General features: G+C 43.5%; 1 protein-coding gene and 1 long non-coding RNA gene across 4 annotated transcripts; one reads left to right on the top strand and one right to left on the bottom strand.

Moving 5' to 3' along the window:
• Positions 1-3: 3 nt before the first annotated feature.
• LOC121839191 (homeobox protein goosecoid-like) lies at positions 4-578 on the bottom strand. The gene is made up of 2 exons (XM_042296604.1): positions 395-578; positions 4-295 (listed from the first exon to the last, which is right to left on the bottom strand). Exons 1-2 carry the CDS (start codon positions 521-523, stop codon positions 155-157), a joined length of 270 nt encoding a protein of 89 aa, XP_042152538.1. The 5' UTR covers positions 524-578; the 3' UTR covers positions 4-154.
• A 16,345-nt stretch (positions 579-16,923) lies between these two features.
• LOC112266787 lies at positions 16,924-22,311 on the top strand. 3 transcript variants are annotated; one of them, XR_006078802.1, is made up of 4 exons: positions 16,924-17,256; positions 17,423-19,781; positions 20,082-20,140; positions 20,605-22,311. It is a non-coding gene; the product is annotated as an uncharacterized LOC112266787 (long non-coding RNA). The 3 variants fall into 3 exon arrangements; XR_002955996.2 differs by having other exon boundaries at positions 17,423-17,523; positions 18,136-20,140; XR_002955995.2 differs by having other exon boundaries at positions 17,423-20,140.
• The last annotated feature ends 2,146 nt before the right edge of the window (positions 22,312-24,457 follow it).

Here is a 24,457-nt window from a genome sequence, read left to right on the forward strand (position 1 = left end):
TCTAACAATTACATTTAGTTTTTACATGAAATGCCCACCGATGAATTGCTATCTGGGGATATTTACGCGTTGTGAGTGGGCCTAAAGGCGTATGAACTCAAGTGAACATAAATTAGTGTAAAGAAATCATATGTTCTTGTTATCATCAGAGGAATCATGAGAAGCTGTTTCCCTGGAAGCTGCGCTTGTCGTAGACTGTTGGCTGGTCTCTTTTCAAAGTAGCCAGGTCTGGGGATTCGGCCTTGGTGCCGCTCTTCTGCCTCTTTCGGCGCGCACGACGGTTTTTGAACCATACCTAGAGAAATGGAACAAATGATGTCAAGTCCAGAAAATAACTTGTAACTTAAACAGTTACACAACCACTTTTCTAAAAGCAAACGTATCCTTCTCTTACCCTAACACTTTCCTCCGTGAGGCCCATGTTCCTGGCTAGTTCAGCCCGTCCCTCGACGCCGGGGTAATTCGTTTGTTCGAACAGCTGATCCAGTTGTTTGGTCTGGCTGTCCGTGAACACTGTGCGCATTCTGCCACGATTTATTTGGTTTCCACCTTGGTTCAAGTAAGTGCACAGAGGCTGAGACCCTGAGATTTTAAAAAATATTTCAAAAAAACATGATTAAGCAGTCAAAAGCAAGCAAAGAGAAGAAGAAAATGGTAGGCCTAATACTTTGTAACAATGTAGCACCTCAGTTCAATACTTTGTGGCCTCAACATACAGTCTATGTAGTGACATAATCAAATGTAACACTATCTCACCTCTTTCATCGTTGAAAACTCTGTGTTGAGTTGCAGTAGGACACAGATTTATATCTGCATGATGACAATGAAATGATCCATAACTAAGGTAACTGCTACTAGAATCAAACGTGTGTGATATGGTCGGAACCTGCAGCATGTGTGCGGTTGTCAAATCCCTAGGCATACCATATTTCCAGTTTTCATTATGTGCATTTGAGTGTCCATGGTGGAAGGTGCCAGACAAACATGCAAAATGTTGTGAAGATTCGGCTCCAGATGTATAAGAAGGTCCCACTTCAGTGCCTAAAATGCGTTCAATGCTGAAGTTTGAAATGTTGTTCGTATCCATGCTCAGGGGTAAAAGTCCCTCTAAAACAGTTAGGTACGTGCTCAGGGCTACTTTTTTGTCTCACCTCTCCAACCAGGGACACTGTCCTCCTTCAAATGTGCAGTCTTATGATCAACCCCAGATTATATACTCATCCATTGACAGTTCAAAAACAAGATAAATTGTCAAATGTAACCCCTCATTATTATGCCATTTACATCCCTTTTTGTATTAAAGAAAATGCCTAATGGCCCATAATGGCTTTACCTTTTTTGAAGATGTCCATTTCAAACGGTCCACGCAGATTAATCATAAAATAACATATACATATTTGGTTCAAAGGATAATGACTTTGATGTCCTCGAATCAAAGTAATATATGCAGTGATTGGTTGTAATTAGTGTTTTTTGACTGATTAGATAGTACGGTCGAAACGGATGATACTAACCTTATGGTGCTTTATGGTGCTTCTGTGATTATACGTGGACAAACATGTCAAGCATTTCTGTTAAAATGGTGTCAGACTACTCTCTGTGATCCAACGTCAATGTAAAGAAACTCAATTGGACATCAATGAGGGAGATTAGAAACCAGACCATAGCTGGCTCTTTGATGTTAACTCTGGATTAACTAGATGTAACAATGAACTCTAATTGGAAGAGTATGTATGAATAAATAAAAACTTGAATGAAGTGATCTGTCTCCCAGTGGCAGTTTAATGTTTAATGAATGGGATTATATGGTTAACATAGTAATGTATGTGTTTACATTGTCTTGCCAATTGCAGTATCCTACAATGTAACATTTTACATAATGACAGATGTGCTATCGAATTAAATCATAGGCTACGTTATTTACCGTGCATTTAGGTGTCACTACGCACTACAGAGACTTCGGAGAAAAAGAGGCCTTTACTGTTTGTTTTACGCATAGATTTATGGGTTTTACGCGCTCTGGGATATAATAGGATGTTAATTGTATCACCCTGTTGCAGGAGAACCTTCCTGCAATGCAGAACATGTCTAACTTGTAGTGTATTTGAGGTTTAAAAGGCTTCTGAAGTTTGTCATTTTCACTTTGAAATGTCATACTTGATTTTCCCTTACGAAAATTGGATCAACTCCAACAACAATGTCTATTAATTATAGTCCACATAATAATTCACATTTCCTGTTGCTGCATGATTGTTTTCCTGCTGTATCAAACTGGCTCAAATTAGGATTTTACACAAGACATTTGCATGAGTGAGTCTTATGATCTTTCGTATATGTGGGCTACACAGACGTCCATTTTCAACGTCGAAATTATTTTGTGAGCATTCACAGCAGCCTTGTGTAGACATAGTCATTCATAACTCTGAATAACTGTACACAGCCAGCCAATAACTGTACACAGCCTGTAAATAGAACACCCAACTACCTCATCCCCGTATTGTTACTTATCCTCTTGCTCTTTTGCATCCCAGTATCTCTACTTGCACATCATCATCTGCACATCTATCATTCCAGTGTTAATGCTAAATTGTAATTATTTCGCCTCCATGGCCTTTTTATTGCCTTTACCTCCCTACTCTTCTACATTTGCACACACTGTACATAGATTTTTCTATTGTATTATTGACTGTACATTTGTTTATGTGTAACTCTGTGTTGTTGTTTTTGTCGCACTGCTTTGCTTTATCTTGGCCAGGTCGCAGTTGTAAATGAGAACTTGTTCTCAACTGGCCTAACTGGTTAAATAAAGGTGAAATAACATAATTAAAAAATCAAATAAATAACCCAGTTATGTAAGATCTTTGTCTGATATATGCTGCTATTGTCTTTGTAACCAGCTGGTGGAGCCCTTTTCCTAAAGACTCAAAATATGTGCGTTTACTTTGATCATTAGAGGCTTAAGTAGGGCACGAGCACAATTTATTGAACAAAGCCTAAATACTTCACAACGAGACAACGAAACCATCAACGACTGATACTAGCACCCGAATCCAATTCACGAACAACGTTTGTGAAATAGTTAATGTCACAATTGTCGTGTTTGAAACATTTTCGATCCGTGGTGTGAGACGGCACATGTCACTGTTTACGCACTGAACGGATCAAGAGTAATGCGCTTAACCTACTCCATTCCAGTCAATTACCGGAGCCAATCAGATATGCTTTGTAAATCCCCACGTAAAATAACCGAATATAGGTTAATATTTATTGAGTTTTTTATGTACGCTGTTCATATCTGTCTAATAGACTAACATATGATTACTTTTGTCTATCGAAGGCAGTGCATCCCCATAATCATGAGGGCATACTATATATTAGTATCAATAATAATAATATTTGGGAAATATATATTTTTAATCATACTGTACCTTTTGGAATACATTATGTATGGCCATTTAGACCTTTGACCAAAGGGGGTTTCATGTTCAAAGAAAGTTTTTAGAATTATAATTTTTATTTCACCTTTATTTATTTAACTAGGTAGGCCAGTTGAGAACAAGTTCTCATTTACAACTGCGACCTGGCCAATAATGACCAATAACTGCGACCCTGGATAATAGTTACGACACAAGTAGCCATATGATATTTAGATGGCACATGATCTGTGTAGGTTATATGTAAATCCATGTTTTAGATCAAAGAGGTGTCATCTCAGGCATGTTAGACTTGCAAATGCTGACAGTAACTGACAGGACTCAAAAGGGACTAGTGTACAGATCAATCATCCTACACTCTGTGATCCAACGTCAATGTAAAGAAACTCAATTGGACATCAATGAGGGAGATTAGAAACCAGACCATAGCTGGCTCTTTGATGTTAACTCTGCATTAACTAGATGTAACAATGAACTCTAAATGGAAGAGTATGTATAAAACAAAACAACTTGAATGAAGTGATCTGTCTCCCAGTGGCAGTTTAATGTTTAATGAATGGGATTATATGGTTAACATAGTAATGTATGTGTTTACATTGTCTTGCCAATTGCAGTATCCTACAATGTAACATTTGACATACTGTGAAAGAAAAGCATATGACATCCTTGCATGTGAAACCTGACATCATTACAGAAACACAGCCAGACAGGAGAAAGAATGTCAGGCCTGTGCTACAAGGATTCATTATTACTACCGAATGAATACTGTAGTTTCAAGGCTCAACCTCTGAGAAAAATATTTTTCCTCTGCCGGCTGTGAATGATTTGGACAAACATTCCCTTAACAAGACTCACGTCATCACTCAGCTTCCCTGTCTACATGCACTGAATGTTTACTATTCTAGAGTTTTGGGCTTTAACCCAGAAATTACCTAATTCTCATAAAGACGACCTACATGAAATACAGAAATAAAATGTGCTCATTGTGCAATATGCTACCATCAGGGTCAATCTCGTTAAACTGAATAATCAAAATACAGGGAGTCTTTCTTCCCGACGACATGCCTCTGCACCAATCTATCAGTCATACATAGTCTGTTTGTGTGGCAAATTGAGAAACATCACTGGTCAGCATCAGCATTCCTCCCTGACAAAGAGCAGCATTGACATGTTTTTTTTAATCATTGACTCCTCTAAGATTCAATCAGCTAGGATGCTAACCAAGGCTTCTACCTGCCTTGCTCCCACTAAGTGTAATGCTAAAATGTTTACTCTTGTCTGAGATGAAGACCGGAGCTGACAACTGCAGCTTTTTCCAATGGGAGTACGAAACTCTACAATAAGGAGGGAGGGTTCATGTAACAGAGATACTTTTTTGTGTTTACAATTGGGTTTAATTTGTGGAAATTATAGCCACTTGGGGTTATTGCGATGATGTGACTTGGACCTTGAAAACAATCGTAATGCCTGACGAATAGCTTACATTCTGTAAATTGTGTCTCACACAGGTAATATATTTATTTACCTTTATTTATATATATGTAATGGCTCAGTAATGATAGTATTTGTCTCATGTTTTGAGCTCTACAAATCAATGCCGATGACTTAATCATAATTTATCTTCAATTCGTCACCATACAAGGAATGTGAATATTATATGAATATCGCATCAAGTATGCATTGAAAAGCAGCTCAATTTGCCAGACCACTTACATAATGATTTGACTTATCAAAGATGATCAAAGACTATCTGTCTTGTGTAGTGCAAGCTATGGGCAGTAGGAGGCAATACACATGCCCCAAAATTATAATAATTCCACAGCCATTACATAACATTCCATGCTTTAGAGAACTCCTATAGATGTGCTAAGTCTAACAAAGGCACCAGACAAAGTCAGTCACAAAGATAAGGCTGTGACTTACATTGGAGAGCCCAATTAGCATAAACATCAACAGAATAGGGGCACCATTTCATGCTAGGTTAATAGGCCAGACCAGGGACGGACATTTTGTGCCCTCCTGGGAGGGCTCTCCGTAAATGGAAGGGATCCGCTGGAAGGGAAATGAGTGTCCCATCTACTCTGCCATTGACTACCAACCTTGCTCCCACCCTATATAATGTATGCCATGTCACCCGAGGCAACGCAGTGTCCAGTTCCTGATACTATCTGTACACAACATATCTCAATGGAATTCATTAAGTTGACCACAGAAGACTAGGTTTCTTCCTTCTGTCTCAAATCAGGTAGAAAGATTATCCAGTCAGGGCTTTAACCTTCCTCTCTACTGACTACTGAGATGCCATGCCATTCGGTCTGTGGAGCTCTGATGACGAACCTCATCCCTGCACCCTGTCGAAATGAAATGAAGCCTCACCTTTCCGCCTCAGTGGCTCTGTGCTTTTTTGCTACCCCGGAAAGGCCAATTGGAGAGCCCACTTCCCTTCCCACTCCAATGCATAATTAAAACAGAGAGGACGGAGAGTAAAACCACTCTGATGCATAATTACAGTGTTTTTTGTTCATAATTAGCAGAGTGGGTAATCCATTCAGACGTGCTCACTGAGTTATCTCGCACGCCTCGTCCCTTCCCCCATCTCCCCCCTCCCCTTTTTAAAAAAGAGATTTGACGTTAGCTTCGGTTGGAGAGCGGGAACACGGTAAGCATATAATCTCTCTCACTCACTCCCCCTGTTCCTGCTGAAGCACAAACGAAAATCGTCTGACTGAGCCCCCTCTAAGACATGAGCTGAGAGAGTGAAGCCATCATCTCAGATTCTGATGTGAAAGCCTGAATCTCTCTCTCTCTCCCTCTCTCTCTCTCTCTCTCTCTCTCTCTCTCTCTCTCTCTCTCTCTCTCTCTCTCTCTCTCTCTCTCCCTTGTGCTGTGTCTCGCTCCACACTGAGGCTCTGTACCTTGTATATGTGACTACAGTGGGGTAAAGGGCTCCAGAGTGGCACAGCGGTCTAAGACACTGCATCTCGGTGCTAGTGGCGTCACTACAGACACCCTGGTTTGAATCCAGGTTGTATCACAACCGGCTGTGATAGGGAGTCCCATAGGGAGGCACACAATTTGCCCGTTAAGAATTTGTCTGACTTGCCTAGTTAAATACAAACATTTTAAAAAGTTTGCCTTGCTGATGCCTCTCCTTTGTTTCACTGTAATCAACAACAAAGGGTCTCCTTGGGGAGGGGGGAGGGGCTGCCTATTAGTACAGTGTGAGTTAATCTGCTGTGCCTTCTATTATGACACAGATACAATTACAATGCACCCTGAATCTGTATAGATCCCATCTTCTTTCACTGTCCCCTAAAGCCACAGGGTCTACTCTAAACCACAGGGTTTATGAGTCACTTCTTTATATTAGTCAATCCACTATTTCTGGAGGCCTGATATTCTCTGTGTTCAAGACAACTGGGGTGAAAATGATAGTATACTCATATGAGTATACAGTGACTGCAGTTTAGAATGAATATCTGATGCAATTCCCTTCAACTTCTTTTTATGCCATCCTTATGTAACTGGCCTACAATATGCCTTAATTTGAATAATAACATACAGGGGGCAGATGAGCCATGCACACAGCCTGTATAATTCATATAAACATTTGCAGTTATTTCAAATGATCCAGACATCTCATAGATGTTTTTTTTATTACACTCTCGAAATAACCTTTGATGAAGATATTATATTTTTAATTTTTAACATAATTAAAATAATCTTCAATTTAATTGTCCACTGCATCTTTAAGTGATTAAAGAACGGATTTTTAGGTGAGAATTGTGAGTACGTGACACATTTAGGTAGACGGAAGTTTAACGCAGGTGAGTACTGTATGCGTTTGAGGGGTGTGGTTTCAAACTACCTGTGACAGGTCAAGTCACCGGGTACATTCTAAACAACGGCGTGCTCTTCCAATAGTGATTACGTTTAACCAGAGAAAGCGGATAAACCTCACAAATAACATCCTATGGCTGATGATTCAAACGTGCACATATTCCTTCCGAATTTCGAGTAGGTGTTTATCATATTTAGGCATCGAGCGAAATGGGGCTCCCAAGTGTCAAGACCTCCCAACTTGCATGAATCCCGCCTGTGAATCCGGACCAAGCAGAATCGCAAGTTACCTGTTTATTTCCCAGTCTCAATGCTATTGATGATTTTGACGTCAACACAGCGTACATTTTCGAGCAGGCCTATTAAAATATAAAAGTACATGTTATTTCATTCAAGTTTTGTTTTGTCGAGAGACAACAAAGTGAGTCATTAACAAAACATTCAACATTTCGTCAATGTTATTACTGTATCCAAGAACATGGGAGGTGTTTATCTCCGGAAGTACCAACTTGTAGGCCTAAAGTGCCATTTCCACGTAAATTGTTTTCAACAGGAACCGGTTACTGTATGTCTGGCAGCTGTGTTATACAGTATGCATGACTCATTGTTACAGGTGGATTCCCTGTCGTGCCTTGAGGTTATTTCTTTTGAAGGGTGTGGCATCAATAGCCTTACTGCTGCACCTACAACTCCTATTGGAACCAAATGCTCCTCAGCCGTCTACGTTTCACTGACAAATGGTGTTCTTTTCCACAAGCTAGAAAGCACTTTTACACAACAAAATGCACTTAACTTTTGAGGGCCGATGTCTAAAAACCCAGTAATGCCAATGACTGAACCTAATGGGAATGACAGTGTATCTTCACAGCCCTTTAACAGTCCTTTTTTTCATCAGTGACCAGTAATTAGATCAAATGATTCTGCTCTTTTGAGCAGTGCTTGACCAGAAGAACTTGGTGTCAGCTAATTAACTACTGAATCAGTCAGCAACATCCCTTGGACAAGTGCCAGGCCTTGGATCAAGAAGGCTGACAACAGGCTGTGAAACCCAACTCATGAGTTTGTGAGCAGTCATGAATCCGGATATCTTGGATAACTACCTACTTTTACTATCCCTGACCAGAGATAAAGGGTGTGAGGACAATAATCAGAATGAGAATCGCAGGCCTTTCTCATGTCGGTATTGATATGATACCCTCTCATCATTCAGGATTATAAATCGTAGTCACACAATGTCCCCTCTTCGGGGGCTCAGGTCCTCAAGAAGAGCATCTGGCAGTAGAGTATCTCTCCAAGCCCACTATGAAGAGCTGAGAGGGAAAATGGACAGGAAAAGGATTTCTGAACTGGATTAAGGGTCAGATTTATTTACCTGATGGTCTCCTATAAGCAACATTTATTGTGTAACAGGAACTTTTCAATGTTGTGATTATTTTTTGATTCCATCCAGACATCCGTTTTGATTAAGTCTGTCTATCTGTCCGTCAATGCCCCGCTTGCAGACTTCCATTGCAGGCCTCTAAATTGTTTCCCAAAAGGTTGTGTGTGTGTGTTGGCTTTCATTCCAGTCAATTTCCGTTACATTCATTAGCTTGCTCTCTTAGTTATTTAGCCAAACACATTTAATTCTGTTCATTTCCCCTGATAACGTTGAATATAGGAATTGTATGACACAAGGAACATTGTAAGCCACTGAGTTTAATTGAGGGAGGGCTCCCAACCCTCTAAGAATTGAGTTCCATTCCCCTGTCCTATATACATGTATACTCCATTGTGTGTGGATGCATGATGCTCACCCTAAAGAGAGGTGCGGTCACTAATGGAGGAATGTGTTCTGCATTTGGACAAAGATGATCCCCACAAAGCCATTGTACTCCACAGTGCTGGGCTCTCTTTGTGATTGTTTTTTTCCCCTCTTTCTCTTAGCAATAGCATAGCCACGATATCCAGAGCACCAGTTTCCCATGCCTGATCAAGCACTACATTTTAGATATAATCTCTTTAATAAGGGGTGTATCTGACACCAAGGATAATCTGTGTAACCTAAAGTGTACTTGGCCACACAATCTCTGCCTGTTCCCAGCCTCTTATTCCTTTGTGTTCACATCATTCCTCTGTTTTCTGTCCTTGTTGTCTTGTACTCATCACCTACTTTAGGCCTGTATACACTATACAGACACTTGAAATCTACAGACTGAGGTATTGCTGTTGGAAACATCTAGTCGGATTTCACCAACGTAGCATTGTATTCCAAACACACCTTTTTAGTTAATATTAGTAAGAAATGCTTGGTAATTCTAGCAGTCAATGAAAGATGAGAGCTTTTGTAGTGTATTTGATGTTTACCCATGTTTTTATTAGAGTGCAGTAGTGGTAGAAAGTAATATTTGTCTTTCAGTCACTGAGGGCATTGTCCCAGAGACTTGCGGCACACATCTTGCCAGAGTGTTGTCTCGATACTACAGTACACAACTCACTCACTCTATCATGATTTCTCCTATCTGTCCCTCTTGGCCTTTCAATCTGTTTCTCTTCTCTCTCACTTCTGCTTTGCCCTCCATTTTGTCTCTGCCATTTCTTTCTCTGTCTCCCTCAATTTAGGAACAACCTAGTTAATGGTGAAAGAAAGTTTCCATCCAGGGTCACCAGATCTCTCTCCCGGCCCGGACCTGCTCCGTTTCTCCCGCACAACTGACCGTGTTAAGTGTTCTGATCTTGGATCAGTTCGGGGTGACTGATTGGGGGATATTCTCTCCCTGGCTGCCTCTATCTCTGTGCAGAAAGTGGGATAGATCAGGTGTCCCTGGCCTGTCTTTCGCACTCCATCCGGACAGCAGAAAGGCACATTTGTTCACTTTGAGTCTTTTGTGCTCCCGACACAATGGCCGCAGTCTCGGGAGCACAGAGAGTTTGAGGGGGATGGGTAGGGAGCAGCAGAAGACGTGAAGCCACGCTCCATTTTTCTCTCCTCCTCGCTGGCTGTGCCACCAACCTGTCACTGGAAACACAGATGTCCCCCACGGCTGCTGCTCCTGACTCTGCCCGCGTTGTGGCATAGAAAGGAGTGGGCAGGCACGCTGCAAAACATAGACGGGCACTGTGGATGTGTCAATAGGCACGGTAAATGTTGGGATGAGAGTAGATGTAGGTGTTTTGTAAAGATGTCATTATTTCAGCTATGGTGACATGCACGGTTGTCACTTTTCACAATTCTCTGTGTGCTTGCTATTTGTTTAATTTTGCGTACTGTGCCTGGTACCTTTGATCGGATTGCATTTGCCCTCAGAGTTGTCGAAATACTGAACTAGTTGGCAAGGACTAAAAAATGCTGAAGTTAAGGTTTGTTGAGCAAGACCAACTCTGTGGTCACTGGAGGTGCTGTAGAGCCCATCTAATACTATCCAGACAGATAAATGTGATTCATGCAGTGGTGTGGTGCCTCGGTCTGTTCAGCCCTGAGCCTCTGCTCCAGGCATTGGACCTGCATACCAATAACTGTTTGTTTTTTTCACCATGAGGAGAGGAGCTGCCTTCCCACACCCAGACAAAGAATGACTTGTCCCAGCTGCCTATAAATGTTTAGTGTCCACCGCAAATCAGACGGCTAAAGGGATGCAATTGCCAATTATTGTACCCGGACGCTGTCCCACTAGACGCAGGCCTGGGCAACTCCAGTCCTCAGGGGGTCTGATTGGTGTCACACTTTTGCCCCAGCTAACACACCCGACTCCAATAATCAACTAATCATGATCTTCAGTTAAATGCAATTAGTTTAAATCAGGTGCGTTTGCTCGGGATGGAGGAAAAGTGACACCAATCAGGCACGCGAGGACTGGATTTGCCCAGGCCTGCTAGAGCATGTAGCCAGGAGTACGTGAGCTGGAGGTTGAGTCAACGTTAGGCAAATGACAGTTAATACGTTCTGTCAAGGACTGAATAGCAGACTGACTCCATAGGTTAACGATCCTCTTTTCCCTGGTAATGTTCCCGCTCCCAGCCTGTCCGTCAGGTGGATCCAGGATGCTACTGGTGTCAGTTGACGAAGCATCCATCAAGGCAAGGAAATGTCAACTGGCCAATCACACTTTAATGGCTGTGTTGACGATGTCATTATTTTTCGTTTGTCTCGTACAGCAGCAGGGCTCGTCCGGGCCATAAATGGCTGACGACGTCAGCAGCTCACCTTTTGTCTGAGCCGGAGAGTTTTTGTTTTTTCTTCCATAGCAGACAAGCACTTTCACTGTTTGGCTTCATTCAGCTCCGTCTCACTTATTCAAATGCGGGTATTGTTATGGAAAACTACCAAGATGCACCTGCTTTGCTCCACCCCTACCCCGACAGCAAAATGACGCATGCACATTGTGGGCGTAAGCTGGCATTAGTTTACTTGTCATATCCCTATTCATGTATTCATGGGCAAGTAGTTGCACTAATCTGTGCTGAAATGGTGACTTGATATCCAGTCTCTTTGGACTGCACTATACTATATACACTGCTGGCCTTTGCCATACTCTAAAGAGCAAGGTTTAACAGAGTAAATGTACTGTCATTGAGAAGTAGCCTATTGGGACAGTATCATCACCTGCAGCCAGTGAAGCCCCCTGTCCTTTGTGCTGTCTAGGGGGGACTGAAACCTACCCAACCCTCTCTCTCTCTCCGTCCCAGCACGCAGAAATTACACGAGTGCCCTTTCGAAGCTGTGACATCTGCAGGTTCCATTATTGGGTGAGCTCCCCTAACAGTAATAAAACTGCTTTCGATTTTCAACTCCATCGCCTCGAGGTCCAATGCAGTGACTCCGTGCCCTCTTGTGATGGAGCAGTCAGCCACACGCGCTTATGAATGTTGAGATCTGACTGACGCTGCTCTCATGAGTAAAAAGAAAAGGACGTTTCATGTTATTCATATTTAACTAATGGCTGGCTAGCAGCCATTTTGAAAGCCCTGCTTTCTCTTCTATCGGAATATGAAGAGGAGAAGATGGCTGTTGATAAATCTGTGTCTTGTTGGTACTGTTATTCCCTGTCTCATTAGTCTAAGGGCAGAGGTCAATCTCAGGCCGGTCGGTGCTGCAGAAGTCCGTCTGCTGTGCTGGATTATCAAGTGTGACATTAGCCCAGAGGGGTTCGTTGACTTGCCGATGATTAACAATAGGCCCCTGGTAGCAGAGTAGCCGACCTTCCATGGCGCATTCAGCAGGTAAGGGACCGGGGGAAATCTATTTGGCATTTTCTTCTGCCAGGGCCAGAGTGGTGCCCTCATAACTCTTCTGGGCACAAGTGTGAAGTGATTTATCAGCCTCCAAGGCTGAGGGAATTCTTAAAGAGCCTACAGGCTACTTCCACTGTCGGGATTTGTATTTAACTCTGCATTAAAAATAAATTAAAAACTGCCATGGAAAAGAACACTCCTGTGTTAACTTGTTGTGAAGTTTTGAGTCTCCAGGGCATCTCAATTAAGTTGTTTACGGGACTTTTGATTGACAACACTAGTAATGTGAGCAGATTGGGTTGGCATAATGCCATGGTAACCATGTGAACCTAGTGCCCCCTGTTTGCTGTCTCCATGAGATAAGCACTAATTACATTGGGGGTGATAAAATCATCCCCTTTTTTTGATGTGGTCCTTTTAACTGCTATCATCATGTGTGATACAGTTATCAGACTCCACCGACAGCCTGGCCTCACATCTGCCCTGCATAAAGTTTATCTTGGCAGTCGCTGTGACCTATGGACTTCAGTTTAGTCATTAGAGCTGTGGGCATGTCACTCTCAGAGATTGGCTGAAATGGAAAGTATCTCGCGGCATTGTGCCACACAAATGAACCAACCGAGAACGACATAAAGACGTTTGCCAAGAGTTCCAACTTGATTGTGAAATCTGTGCGTTGACTCAAGAACTTCTGCAATCCTGAATGTTCCTCAGGAGGGATACTAAAGGAATATTAAGTATAGATAGTTGGGCCGATGGACTCTCACAGGTGGGATTGTAGCTTTCCAGTGATGTGTATTGGAAACATCCTCCACACTGTTCTACTTACCCAGGAAGGAGCTGTCATTCCTTTTCACATAACGACATGCCTTCCGCACTGAAGCACGGCAACATGGAATTACTTTTTAAGGAATGACTGCATCAAAAAAATAACCTTCAATTCATTACATCAAAATGAAAAAAAAACAATAAATACAAATATTATCTTTCTCAAAAACGTTTGTATATTGTCCCATACAAAATCTTTGTTTAGTTTTTGGCGACCCCACTGAAGTCCCCCCCGACCCTACTAGGGGTCAAAACCCCAAAATTGAATGCCGCTGCTCTAAATGGTATTTAGATAAACATTAGTCTTTTTGCTGATCTTTTCAGTTTATCAAAGATCTGACCGCCTCAAACCTGTGCCCACACTGAAACGTTATCTGACAGGCTGCTGCCCAGTGTGCTGTCCAATGTGCTGTCCAGTGTGCTGTCCAGTGTGCTGCCCAGTGTGCTGCCCAGTGTGCTGCCCAGTGTGCTGTCCAGTGTGCTGTCCAGTGTGCTGCCCAGTGTGCTGCCCAGTGTGCTGCCCAGTGTGCTGCCCAGTGTGCTGCCCAGTGTGCTGCCCAGTGTGCTGCCCAGTGTGCAGTCACGTGTGCTGCCCAATGTGCTGTCCAGTCACTGAAAAAAAGCGAGAGAAAGGAGGAAAGAGAGAAACTCTACTGTAGAGATGACAGACAAACAACCAGGATTGAACAGACGGGATCAGACAAGTGCATGTTTCAGACGAGTTTCATTACACATCCTCATCTTTTGTTGTAGGATTTTTCTAAAGGTAGGCAGCAATGGATAATGTCAATATCGATGGGACCAAAAGACTACTCTACTGTTATCATTTCCTATTCAACAGTCCGTAATGTGAAAACGTTCTGTTTTCAGCTCCTAACCCCCTTTAGAATGGTCTGAAGTGTGGAACTGCTGAGTCATAATTCATAAGAGGGATTGCTACTGCAAAACGATTAGATGGCCCAGAAAATAACCGCTTGGCCATTCGGGTACTTGCCTCACTTTGGGAGAGGCATTCAGCTACTCGCCATCTGCGCTGTCTCTCTCAATTCCTGGGCAGTCATTCAGAACTCTATTTGTAATGACTTATATGAATAACCCATCAGGGTGAACTCAGGTACTCACCCAACACTGAGTGTACTCAAAGACCCCCCCCCCCCTTTTACAATAGTTTTTTCAAAGATGGCACCTTTACTGGGTGCATTGAAAGCATGTAGGTTCCATCTGATAACATACTATAGACATTATGTTACTGTGAAAAATACACTCAACGCAATTCATTTGGAAGTATGTGTTAATTGTCACCTCATTTCGGAGTGTTGTAATGCAGTGACACTTTCGCACGCCAAACAGGTGGAGCCATCCAGGTGACAAGTGGAGCCCAAGATGCCTGTGGGGGTGCCACTCCCAGTCGGTAGTCATGGATACCATTGTCCCTGCACCACAAGAAGTGACATAATGTCGGAAGAGGATGAACGTCGAGTCGCTTACCAAGTCTATGAACAGCCCCTTGGGATTGGACCTGATCCTACAACACACTGAGCCCCTACTTTCCGAATACCACTTCTTGCCTCTACTAGAGCTCAATGAGGAGCCCCAAGACTGTCTGCCACTGGGAACCTGCTTGATCCAAGATGGAAGCCCATCTCTGGATGGATGTGTCCAGTGAGTGTTTCCCAACTCAACACATTTGTCTTCTCTTCTGACCTCAATGGGGTTTTCTCAAGTGTATTTGCTGATTGAAGGATTACGTCCTAATTAATGTGGACAGTTAATTAATGGATAGTAGATTATATTGATCAACTGCAGTGAACCACACTACCCTAATTAATGTGCTTTTCCATTTACCAGTCTGGCCTTTGTTTGTTTATGTATCTCACAAAGGTTGGAAAGAAAATGGGTGCTATGGCATGAGTTCATTCATCTCATTCATCTCTCAGCAATTGGCTCCGATTGGCGGAGAAGGCTGCCGACTCCCCCAGATCTGCCCATGTGTTCTTTGTCACTGCCAAGGAGGAGCTTGAGAAGGTTGAGGTAGGAGACCAGATCAGACCATCTAATGGCCATCTACAGCCCCATGTTGGTGTTTATGTCCTCAGTCATTGCGTAGAGACACTGTCCTTGTTATTACAGGTTTAATAGAGATGTTATTTCAGAACTGTTTCGTTCACCTGTATAATAGAACGAGTATCTCTCTACTGTTCAATCTAAACCCCCAGTTGTTGTGCTCTCCCCTCCCAGAGCCTGAGGACCCAGGCTGGGGCTCAACTGGTGCAGCTGGACAGTCTGACTCTTAGGAACAGGACCCTGACCAGGCTCTTTGATGGGGCCATGCGGTCACGCCTGTTGGGCATGGCCAGGGACTGTGGTCAACGCTGGGACCGCCTACATGGGACCATTGAGAGTGTTTGCCGCAGACTCAAGGTAAGAGGTGCAAGATACCCCTTCCTTCATCACACAGATGTCTAAGGCAGGGGGACATTTTCTTTTTTGAGCTACATCTGATTCCTCCCAAATGAATTCAGATGCCAGCATTGGACTAGACTATTATTCTGTATCTATATAGCTATACCTCCACCTCTCTTGGCATACAATGTTATATTTCCCCTCCCCTCGCTTCACGTGCTCTCTTTCCTACCCCGTCTCCTCCTGCCCCTCCCCTAGCACCGTGTGTCCCAGCGGGAGGAGTTTGAGGGCCAGCGGGAGGAGATGGCTGTGTGGCTTGCTGACATGGACCTTAGGCTGACCGAGGTGGAACACTTCTCTGGATGGGACACCTGTGACAAGATGTGGGAGCTGCAGGTAAAGGACATGGCCTAGGACTGTACTGGACAGGACTGACCAGCCAAGTAATCTGACCACGCAATCAGTGGTCCTCACTTTCGCCTAACAACATTTTGCATCTGCTTTACCTGGTCATTTATCTGTGATTCCCATGAACTGTCCCGGACGTGCCTGATATGCTTCTACCTGATTCCAGTACCAATTCTTACGGCCCTTCCCGTAGTAAATGTCTCCTCCCTGATGTGCTGTGTGTGTGTTTGGCCTCAGAGCTTCCAGGAGGCGGTGGGGGAGACTGCAGGGCGTCTGAACGGTCTCCTGGAGCGGAGCGAGGCGCTGATCCAGAAGAGCGAGCCAGAGGACACCCAAGACATCGAGGCAGGGCTGCAGGAGCTGCTGCTCTACTCTGCCCACATATTTGAGGGAGTGGGCTGTCTGCACACACGCCTGCTCAGCATGAGACTGGTAGGCTACGCTTAACCTGTATCTTTAACTGCACCAGCCACTCTAAGGCCCTGCTTTTCTGCACGATTTCTTCTCCTAAGCTTCTGTCCACAGTTCTGAAAGGCCTATATGGGTCAAAGGAAGCTAGTGAAGGAAGGAGAGGGGATTTGGGGTTGTGGAATATGCCCATGCTGTTCCAGGCCAAACTGAGAACAACTCTACCATTTAGTGTGTTTTTATAGCATCCTGTAGTAGTTCTCTTCCATTTATATGTCCTCCTTTCCTCCCTCTCCCTTCAGCCTTCCTCCCTCTCCCTTCAGCCTTCCTCCCTCTCCCTCCCTCTTTCCTCCCTCTCCCTATCCTTCGTCCCTCTCCCTCCATCTTTCCTCCCTCTCCCTCCCTCTATCTTTCCTCCCTCTCCCTATCCTTCCTCCCTCTCCCTCCCTCTATCTTTCTCCCTCCCTCTATCTTTCTCTCTCCCTCTATCTTTCCTTTGTCAGGTGTTTGAGGATGACTGTGTACTGACTCAAGCCTCTGACTCCGGCTGTCCGTCTGAGGTCCTGTTGGAGCAGGATGGTGTGTTTGAGAAGAGCAGCGCCCCAGACCAGCAGAACCCCCCCCAACATGGACCACATGGTGCTGGAGTGGGACCCCTCCGTCGACATCGGGGGCCCCGTCTCCCAATCCAACGCCGACTTGTCATATTTCAGCGCCAACACAGGTAGGCGATTTAAAGAAAGGTTAATGACGCCGATAGAATAATCCACTTGTTCTATTGTTCCATTGGGGTGCCATGAGATCATTTCTAAATGATTAACGCTGTCATTGTTTTCGATATGTGTCGGTGAGGCTTGGCACCAGATTTGAGGTGTGCTTCATTCAAACAGATCGAGAAAAGCCATTGGCCAGAGATGGTGTAAAGAGGCGGAGTTACCTCAGCTACATAGGCTCTCAGTCTGATATAAATGACAGAGCAGCAGAGGAAATGGTGAGTAGACCAAGCTCCTCCTACTGATCTTTATTTTGGCTCTTCGCTCGACCACTGTTCCCTTAGGCTCAGAGGCACACGCAGGTCAACATGTTTTTGCAATATTATCAGGAATGTAAACTTGTGTTCAACTGGCAAAGGAATTTGAATAATGCATTGGACAGTGAATACTGAAGTATGTGTGAAACAAATAATGATCCATTGAAATGATGACACACAATGTTGTTCTTCACTTCGATTAACAAGGAGTTATTGTGTGTACAAGAGGGGTGGAGTATGTGTATGTGAGGAAAAAGCTAACATAGCTTTTTTTTTAGTTAAGCCTAAAGCCAATACTTCCATTATCATCGGTGTCAGTACAGAGAAGCTTTGTTTTGCTGGTGTGACTAATAATACTGATTGTGTTGAACTCATAACCAAACCCATTGGATTTTATAGTGGAAGATGCAGAAATGTAGGTATGATTTTAGCATCTGATTTAAGCCAGAAATATAAAGACTACAAAGACCCGTCAGGGTTTTTGCATATTAAAACCAAAAATCTCAATGAAATGTTTGTGTCAATTTGACCTGGAATGAACTATCTATCCTCACTTGTGGCTGGTGTTTCCAGAGGCCGGAGAGGAGGTTTGAGTATGCAGGCCAAGTGGTGTTCTCACCTCCCATAATCCAGAGTGTCAGAGATGGCAAACCTCTACTCTCTGGCCACTGGACGACCTCCATGCCCGATGGACCCTCCCAGTAGCCTGTGAGCTTTGACCCTGACCGCATCAGCGCCTGGCTGGGACAGACGCACGGACACACCGTCCCCTCTAAAACCCCCTCGGTCCAACAGCACAGAGCCTGCTCCAAGGTTGTCCAGACCGACAGTACTTGGAAGGTACACCTTAAACCCAGTAAAACTCCTAAGCCTTTTAACAGACTGATCCAGTGCCCCCCCCCCCGAACCATAATATCGCCTCCAAATTAGAGTGAAAACACTGTCTTAGACAGAAACCCTCTGATCCTTTGAGGACATTCAACTTGGCACACACCCAAAAAAAGAACAGACGGCGCAGTCTGAACCGAGTGAAGTTGGAGGAATGAGGTGCTAGCAACAGTACCTTTCATTGAGCAACATATTGCATCCCATGAGCATCCTCTAGCTTTCTGGAATGGCAGAGAAGTGTACCCTGGAGCCTCCACGAGACTCCTGACCTTCCACGCTGATTAGGTTCTGCTTGTGGTCCAGAGAGGAGAGTGTACTGTACAGTGAGACATGCACGCAAAGGTGTTTGGTTATATGCAGACCTGTATGTTGGAAAAGGCTCACTTTTACTGCGAAGAACTCTAGGAATTGACTTTCCCATGCATTATTTGCAAAAAATGCATGGAGAATTTAACACTGGTGAAACCGCAAAAAAAGTAAATATTCATTGAATCATGTGAATCTTGTTGCATGCAGCTTTAAATTCATTGCCCGCTATTTTGGGTGTGTCACATCGCCTACAAAGTGTCTATTTTATACCTCGTCTTTCCCGTAAACAAATCAATAAGATGGTGATTTATAAATGCATCGGCGTAGCAGAGGCTATGTTTTTTAAGTGTCACCAAAACAGAAACCGCCCAGGAATATTTCCCCTTCCGTTTTTTTGGGAGAGGGGTCTTTTTTCTTTCTAATTAAGCTGTCTGAAGCCCAGCCTGATTAAAGCATTCTGTTTGTCAGAGGGGGACACGTCCGTAAGAAAGTGAATCGCTGTGCTGATGGAAAGCCTGATTTCACTACAAAGCCTCAAACCTTGCGGAGGACCCATTTCCATTTCAAAGGGGCTCCTTTAATGTCTCTGCGCTCGAGGCTTAATTGGCTGCTTTACAGGGACGGAGGAGAGCTCTGGCGTTAACTGGCTTTTTAATGTCTGTCGTAATTGCAGGCGAGCGCATAAAGACCAGACACACCATAGGCCACGAGCGTTAGTCAAAACCCAGTGAGGGGATAGAGAGAGATCGTCGGACAAGGGGCTGATGGGTTGGTCCCATGAGAGTGTGTGTGTGTGTGGCAACCTTATTGGGCCGCATCTATGAGTCTCTTTTGATTTACAATTGGCCTTTGTTGCATATAAACACTGTCATGTAGAATGAGTCTAGCCTGTGCCAGGTACAGGTACATCCCCGTTCAGACACGCCCCCAGGAGCTGTGTTTGACCCCCTACACCTTACAGTCATGTGACCTCCAGCTCAAGTCTGATAGGATGGCTTATAAGACTTCAATTAAACCCACAGGTAACAGTATCACATGATTTATTATTGCCGTAACAGTTAATGGCAGCTTGTAAGATCAAGTTAATTCACCTGTTGTCTTCAAAATGTACAGCAATGTACTGAAGATGACAGGTTGTATGCAGATCACAGTAGAAGTAAAAATAAATAAAAAAATAATAGTATCTTTGCCAGCTGCCTTGTAAAAAGTTGTATAGCTAGGCCTACAGTGCAGAGGCCACAATGAATGCATCCCCTGTCGGGTTAGCTGTGTGTGCGTGTGTACACAATCCCTCTCTCTGTTCATTCCTCTTTCTCTGCCAGTCTCCAGAGGAAGAGCCACACTGCAATGCCTCATGGGAGGTGGTCCATAGTGAGCAACGGTGAGTAAAGTCTTATTCACGTGGAAACTATGGCTGCCTTTAAACAGGCAAACCAATTCTGATCTTTTGCCCAATTGTTTATATTTTGACCAATCAGATCTTTTGCCAATAATTGGGCAAAAAAATCTGAATTAGTCTGCCTGCGTAAACGCAGCCTATATGTTTTAATATTCAATGCTTTGGTTCAATTTATATTACAGTACTATCATAGTTTTTACTTATAAGTGTATTTGAGTGTGTCTATATATAATACCAACGCTGCAAATACCTGTCGTGACATTTCACATTTGATATTCCAATCAATACCAATTAGACAGATAGCAAATCTCACTCCTCCATGTGATTTATTGACATTAAAAACAGCACACACTCCCAGTCCCCAAGGTCAATAACAACCCCGGACTTAAACAATGCTGAGACTTAGAATTATAATCACGCTCCTTCTATCCACGCTTCTCCTGTAGGCCAGATGAGTGCCCTAAAAGACAAACACAGTTCCGCTTTTGGCCCCTGGGGGCCGTGTGGGTACTAAAGACTCTGAGGAGCCCAGTGTTCCTGGTCGTCCTGCTGGCTGTGTTCCTAGCCCTGCTGGTCTTGCCTATAGCACTCCTCATGGACCCAGAGTGCCACCGCTCCAACTCCCTGGCTCTCTCCTTCCAACTGGCCCTGAGCTACGTCAACGGGCCCCCGCCAACCCGAGGGACAAAAGTGTCACAGAGGGGGCACAACACACCCCTGGTGAGCCTGGAACACACCTGATTCAGGGGTCGGACAGTCCCAGAATACCTTTGCATTTCAGGGCCTTGCGTAATGCATTAACAAGGAGGCCATATGAGAAAAACGAGAAATTAAGAACTGTTTGGCCCAATCAAAATGTGGGCTTGGTATTTATCTGAATCCCTCCACCAACCTGCTGGCAGAAGTGGCCCATGACTTAATGGGCCTGATTTGTAACGATCTCTAATGGCATTCATAATGTGTCTTACCATGCCAGAGTAGCACTTTTGTTGATTGGTCTGTCATGATGGTTTTGTAACTTATTTATGTGTGTGATTTAGAATCTATATGGAAGACTTAATAACGGCAAATGCTTTGAGCATTTCTCTTTGGGCATTTGATGAGACAAAGTACACATTTATCTGCATATCAACATTTATTATGTCAAACCTAAAGAGAGCTTTCGATTTATCCGGTTCTATCTGCATTTTTGACAAAATTGAGTTATTGACATAGCCTTGTTCTGTTCAATGTTCTCTACCTATACAGTACTTTAAATACCCCAATTTATGTTAAGTTCAAAAGAGTGCAAGATAACATTGCTAACGCCATTCAAACCAATGCAGGTTCGGAACTTTTAAAGCCAATTATCTCAGAATTATATTTTAACAAATAGATCGTTATAGTCCCAAGCTCTCGATTTCTCATGGGATTTCTGCAAATGAATGATACTGAATGCCCGAGTTCGGATTTACTAGGGAGACGTGCGGAAATACCCCATGTGTAAGTAATTTGTAGGTCAATGGGATAGGTGACCTGGCTAATGCACTTACAGTAGGATAAATTAGCAGTCATTTTGTACTGCTGCATGTGTGTGATCTTGTTTGCGTGTGTGAGGGTTGTTAGTATATACTCAATAAATGTATTTTACATCTGTTGCGATGCCAACAGGGTCCAGCTGGGAAACAATCAGCCAAAAGCCAATGCATCTGAGGCCAGTGAAGACAGTGTAAGCCTCTAAACATAATGTATGTGTTATGTAATGGTTTATGGTCCGTGCTTCTATTTTGACACAGTGGATGCAATCCTGGGTCTCATCTATACAACGTCACAAATGTAATGTCAAAGTCTGAGAAGTGAAAAAAAAAAAATGTAAAATACATTTCTACTCCATAATATTACGAGGTACATGCACCTCATCTGGAAATGTTGGAGTATGTCTGCCTTGTGCTTGGGTGTGTGTTTGTGGGGGAGTGATTGCACAGACCGTCCAGTGTGTATCAGAGTGGAAATGTTGTCGAAATGTAACAAGTCAGATGCCTCAGCTTCTTGCATTAATGGAGGATTTTTAATCTTCCGCTTTATACAGAGGAGAGGATGTCTGTTTTTTTTTTAAACGTGGAGTTTCAGACCTGTACATGCATCATGAAATAAAGGAACAGTGTGAGAACAGAGGGGTATAGATCTTCTCCTTCTCTGGAATGTGTGTGGAATGGTATGTCATGTGATTCTGATTTCGGGATGGCTTGCAAGAATCTGGGCTAGTGGGTTAACTGAAAGGGGGTTTTGTACTGGCGCATGCAACAACAACAACAACAACAAAAAACGCACCCAAGAATGTTTCAAATTCAATTGGTACGCAAATAAGTTAATGTTGGAAGAATTTGGGGATGGCCTTTCAACACCATGGCTTGCCAGTAGAAGTGGATCCTGATGCATAGGGCCAGAGATTCAGGGTTGTATGGCTAAAGAGGAGACCATAGTCTGATAGGTCTTGACTAACAGGGCCACTCAGTTCACCCATGCTAATAAGGCGCATTGCAGTGTATTTAATCTGTTGTTTGTCCTGTTTTTCCAATGACTCGCAGAGGGGGAGTCGATTTATAGAGCGCGAATTGCCTGTTTGTGTGCGTTTGGCACAACTGCTAATACATTTTAGGACCTGCGTAGAGACTGAAGGGCATGGAGCACTAGATTAGACTCTGGACAGTGATATACTGCTGGGTATCTGGTGCCACCAGCCAAATGACTGTTTAAAAAAATAAAAATAACTTTTTTCAAACAGAACAAATAAATGCTGCCATTTTCCCTTGAAGGACAAGCATTGCAGGCCCAGGGGAGAAACGGGTGTCTGCTCAGGCAGCTGAGTAAATGAGACTTGTCCCCCGAGACATTCTGAGTAAACAGACCTTTCCAGCTGAGGCACTGACACGCTGATGTACCTCTTGCACAGCAAGTGTGCATACTGTAAGGACCAGTGTGAAGAATGTCTGCTCCATTCCCCTGTATTCTGGATTTAAGCCAGAATCCTTCTCTTACTGTACAGTACTGGCCAATGTTTTTAGACCAATCTAGTCAAACCTGAGATGAAAGGGCCTGTTTTTGTGTTTCGGTGTGGATATGTTTCTCTGAAGCAAAGTGATTTGTTTTGCTATATTCCTGCTAAAGCACCCGCAGTTCATTTCACAGGCTCTGAGCCAAAACAATGTATAAAACTAGCCTGACTCACATTAGTTACCATCGCTAACTGAGTTCAGGAGGACTGCTATGATCAGGCTGGCTATCGAGGTTTGGAGCAATAGTCTTTGCAGAAGGAGCGAGTGCATTGATACCGACCGTACCACATATCTCAGCGCTCAATAGGGGCTATCTGAAGTTTTCCCACTAGAAATCACACACGGCATCACCAAATACTTTGAGAGTGTTTTTATCAGAAGGTAAATCCTACCTCAACTTTAAGAGAAGCAAAAAAAATGTGTAAGTTATTGTGAAGATGATCTCTTACTGCCCTCTTGAACTAGGTAGCCAACAAAGCTCTAACAAGGAGGCCTTGTTAGAGCTGTAAATAAGAAAAACAAGTTAATTGAATTACAACACAAACCAAACCACAGAAGCCTTTGGGCTTTCTGATTGTAATCCTTTACTTTACTGCATCATTTGCCTTGAATTTTATGGCTGATGAATAATCAGCAATAAAAGTAGCATATTAACTTTCTAATATCACATATTGAACATTTGTGTATTCATCATAGAAAATATTTATACGTCTACGTGTACATTTTTTTTATAGTATGAATCCAGAAAATCTCCCTATATATCAGGACTGTGACCTGATATGGAAGGTAGTGAGTGAGTGTTGTCATGCTAGCTCACTTGGCTAGTCGTTGTGATACTTAGTGAGAGTAACTCCTTAAGCCTGCTTTCTGTACTACACCAAGTGGGTTACAGCTAAGCTAATGAAAATGCCCAGCGTTGGAGGAATATGCACTTGTTTACCTCCTGAGATTTAGAGCGCAGGGTTGACATTTTCCCCATCTGTGGAAAGAGGTTTTTCACATCCACTAGGGTTGGCAGAGGGACTGACAAACAAAATGGTGTGTTTCACAGTTGTGTAGCTCTGTTGTTCCATAGATATTCTGTGACAGGTCCCCTCCCCTGTGTCTAAATGGAGAAACCCATGGCCGGTCCCTATCCTATCTATGCCCTCTGCATAGCACTGGTGGGGGGGGAGATGATAATGAGATAGCATACAGTTAATCGACAGAATGGATCACCATTGGCCCAGCGGGAGGCTGGCACAGCAACAAACGTGATTGAGAT

The sequence above is a fragment of the Oncorhynchus tshawytscha genome, linkage group LG14 (assembly GCF_018296145.1).
Source record: "Oncorhynchus tshawytscha isolate Ot180627B linkage group LG14, Otsh_v2.0, whole genome shotgun sequence".
In the NCBI taxonomy this organism is placed as follows: Eukaryota; Metazoa; Chordata; class Actinopteri; order Salmoniformes; family Salmonidae; genus Oncorhynchus; species Oncorhynchus tshawytscha.

Coding starts and splice junctions, on each gene's coding strand:
- LOC121839191 (XM_042296604.1), bottom strand. CDS start 523: ATGCGCACAGTGTTCACGGACAGCCAGACCAAACAACTGGATCAGCTG. Junction 296..394: donor TCACGGAGGAAAGTGTTAGG/GTAAGAGAAGGA, acceptor CCATTTCTCTAG/GTATGGTTCAAAAACCGTCG.